This window comes from Camelina sativa, chromosome 3 (genome assembly GCF_000633955.1).
Source record: "Camelina sativa cultivar DH55 chromosome 3, Cs, whole genome shotgun sequence".
Classification (NCBI taxonomy): domain Eukaryota; kingdom Viridiplantae; phylum Streptophyta; class Magnoliopsida; order Brassicales; family Brassicaceae; genus Camelina; species Camelina sativa.
In genome coordinates this window covers 17355689-17358833 of record NC_025687.1, presented here as the reverse complement: position 1 = coordinate 17358833, position 3145 = coordinate 17355689, and the positions used below count along the sequence as shown (strand labels likewise).

General features: G+C 27.7%; 1 protein-coding gene across 1 annotated transcript; it reads left to right on the top strand.

Annotated features, from left to right (window-relative positions):
- Window positions 435-3127, top strand: LOC104779080 (auxin response factor 13-like). Its single transcript, XM_019240401.1, has 12 exons — window positions 435-477; window positions 558-676; window positions 1026-1121; window positions 1229-1285; window positions 1369-1512; window positions 1622-1706; window positions 1780-1870; window positions 1938-2102; window positions 2240-2353; window positions 2432-2504; window positions 2630-2759; window positions 2853-3127. The coding sequence occupies exons 1-12, from the start codon at window positions 435-437 to the stop codon at window positions 3125-3127; spliced, it is 1392 nt and encodes a 463-aa protein (XP_019095946.1).

The following is a 3145-nucleotide window of genomic DNA, read 5'->3' as shown; positions in this document are numbered from 1 at the left end:
AAAAGAGTATTTGTTTGTAGAAGTAGCTTTCACCAATATTAGGAATCTCTTTCAATTTCATTAAACATTTGTATGATGCTAATTATGTATTTTTATGATTTATCATGATATTTTGTAGTCTAGAAATTCCAAATTTTCATTTATTTTATCTATCATATAAATAAATTGTTATGGGAAAAGGCTATCATATAGATAACATTCATTATTTATATATAAACAGATAAACAATAAATTTGTTATCCGTCTGATTTTTTCAATCTTAAATTAAAAATATTTACCCAATATCATATGTGATAGAAAATTTATTCAAAATCATATTTTTGGTGGAGATTTTCGTTCCAAAATATATTTTTCCCCTAACCATACGCTTTACATGTTTATGATGATTTTCTTGCTTTATGATTTTCAGAAGATTGGTCTTTGGATAAAAACTAATGGAGAATAATGAAGATATGAATTCACAACCAGAGCTATTAAGCATAAGTAAAAAATTTCTATTTAATTTTTTTTTATGAATAATTTATTTGATAATATTTATTTATTTTTTTGTTTATTAGTTGATGGAACCAAGAGTTATATGTATGAACAAATGTGGAATATATGTGCTGGACCTTTGTGTGATCTTCCAAAGCCCGCAGAAAAGGTTTATTACTTTCCTCAAGGGCATATTGAGCTTGTGAGTCACTTTATCTCCCTCTCTATAAATATATCACTATATATATATATATATATATATATATATATATATATATATATATATATATATATATATATATATATATATATATATATATATATATATATATATATATATATATATATATATATATATATATATATATATATATATATATATATATATATATATATATATATATATATATATATATATATATATATATATATATATATATATATATATATATATATATATATATCTCTATATATATATATATATATATATATATATATATATATATAATCCTCTGTTTTGGTATTTTGTATGGTTTGTGAAATATTTGCAGGTTGAGACATCAACAAGAGAAGAGTTCGATGAGATGAGGCCAAATACTAATCTGCCTTCGAAGTTTCTATGTCGTGTAATTGCTATTCAGCTTAATGTATGTGTTTTAAGTTCAAGGGAATAAAATGAGCTACACTATTTTAATTTGTACATTTTATTTTCATTGTAGAAAGACATAATTTGTTGTTTTTTTTTTTTTTGTAGGTGGAAAAAAATACAGATGAAGTTTATGCTCAAATTTCTTTGATGCCGGATACAAATGTGAGTTGTGAAATTTTAATATTTAATGTCAAACATCATTGTAATTTTATTTTGTCCTAACCAATTTTATGAATTTGTAATAGGAAGTTGTAATCCCAATTACTAATGATAGTAGTCGAAAGCCAAAGGTTTGTTCTTTTACTAAAGTCCTAACGGCGTCAGACACTAGCACACATGGTGTATTATCTCTTCCTAAAAAACATGCCATTGAATGTCTTCCACCGCTGGTAATTCTGCATCGCTTCTCTATCGCATTAACTAGAATTTTAACTTTCATTAATTATATATATAATTATATATATATATATATATATATGTATTCAAATTTTGGTTTAGGATATGTCTCAACCAGTGCCTACACAAGAACTTGTCCTAAAAGATCTTCATGATAATCAATGGAAATTTAAACATACCTTCAGAGGTATTGACTATTTTCTTCATCAAAAATCAGTGCCCATTTGATTAGTAACTAATGATCTTATTTTTGCATCCAGGTACACCGCAGAGGCATCTATTCACCACTGGTTGGAATGCGTTTGTAACATCAAAAAAATTAGTTGCTGGAGACCATTTCATTATCCTTAGGTACATTTCCCTCTAACTATATGTCTTTTAGTTTTTAGACTTTGAATTTACTTTTTTGTCGTTCTAGAAGAGAGAATGGAGAACTGCTAGTTGGCATTAGACGAGCGAAGTACGAAATAGACCACATACCTTCATCTGTAATATCAGCGCAATGTATGCTACATGGAGTCATTGCTTCTGTAGTAAATGCATTCAATACAAATTGTATGTTCATTGTGGTTTACAAGCCAAGGTATATTTCAAAATACTACTTAATTATTATTTTAATGAATATTACTTGATTTTTCATTTATTATTATTCTATCGAAATAATGTGAATTAGTTTCTTCAACAAGTATGTTTATATTTTGGTTTTTGATATAATATCAGGTCAAGTCAATTTGTTGTTAGATATAACAAATTTGAAGATGCATTGAAGAATAAGTTTAATTTCGGGTCGAGATTTATGATGCGGTTTGAGGGTGAGAAATTTTCTGAAAAAAGGTAACGTTTAATCATAATTTTTTTTCTCCATTTCTAAAACACATTATCTATATAACACATTTTGTTTCACAATCAAAGATACTCTGGGATTGTTATTGGTGTAAAAGATTTGTCCCCACATTGGAAAAATTCAGAATGGAGAAGCCTACAGGTATTTATATTACATAATTCAACTATATTTGTTTAAAATACAATTTTGTGTGTAAGAAATAACATATCAGTTTGTCCAAAAAAAAAAAATAACATATCAGTAATTAACTATGTTTTGTTTCGAAGGTGCAATGGGACGAGGTATCACCATTTCCAAAACCAAATAACGTATCAGCGTGGGAAATTGAACCTTTAGTACCTTCATCAAATAATTTCCAGTCAACTTTGCTCCAGAAAAAAAGCCCTTGTCAAACGGGTAAAGACACATTGTTATAACTTTATTTATTTCATAAGCTAAAGCTTTCTTATGCAAATACATTTCTTATTCTAACTATCTTTATCTATATAGGTTCATCATCATCGATTGTTTTGACTGACAACAAAATTGGACAACCGAACATGAGTTCTCCAGAGAATGCTCCTCAGCTTTGTGATCATGACGTAGTTGATGATTCCAAGGTTTCTTATGGTTCACTAATGAGTTACAGAGTCCCAACCATGCCCAACCCGAACTGTGCTAACGACCAAATTGTTCAACCAGTGCAAGAAAATATAACTACCGATGCAACCACTAGTTGCATGTTGTTTGGAGTTGATCTTCTGGCCACACCCTCAAAAAAATGAAGCCGGCAAACAAATTCT

What these genes read in the sequence shown, in the direction of transcription:
- LOC104779080 (XM_019240401.1), top strand. Translation starts at nt 435, where the DNA reads ATGGAGAATAATGAAGATATGAATTCACAACCAGAGCTATTAA. An exon ending in TTGAATGTCTTCCACCGCTG is followed by an intron (nt 1,513 to 1,621) that starts GTAATTCTGCAT and finishes ATTTTGGTTTAG; the next exon opens with GATATGTCTCAACCAGTGCC. An exon ending in ATTGTGGTTTACAAGCCAAG is followed by an intron (nt 2,103 to 2,239) that starts GTATATTTCAAA and finishes ATATAATATCAG; the next exon opens with GTCAAGTCAATTTGTTGTTA.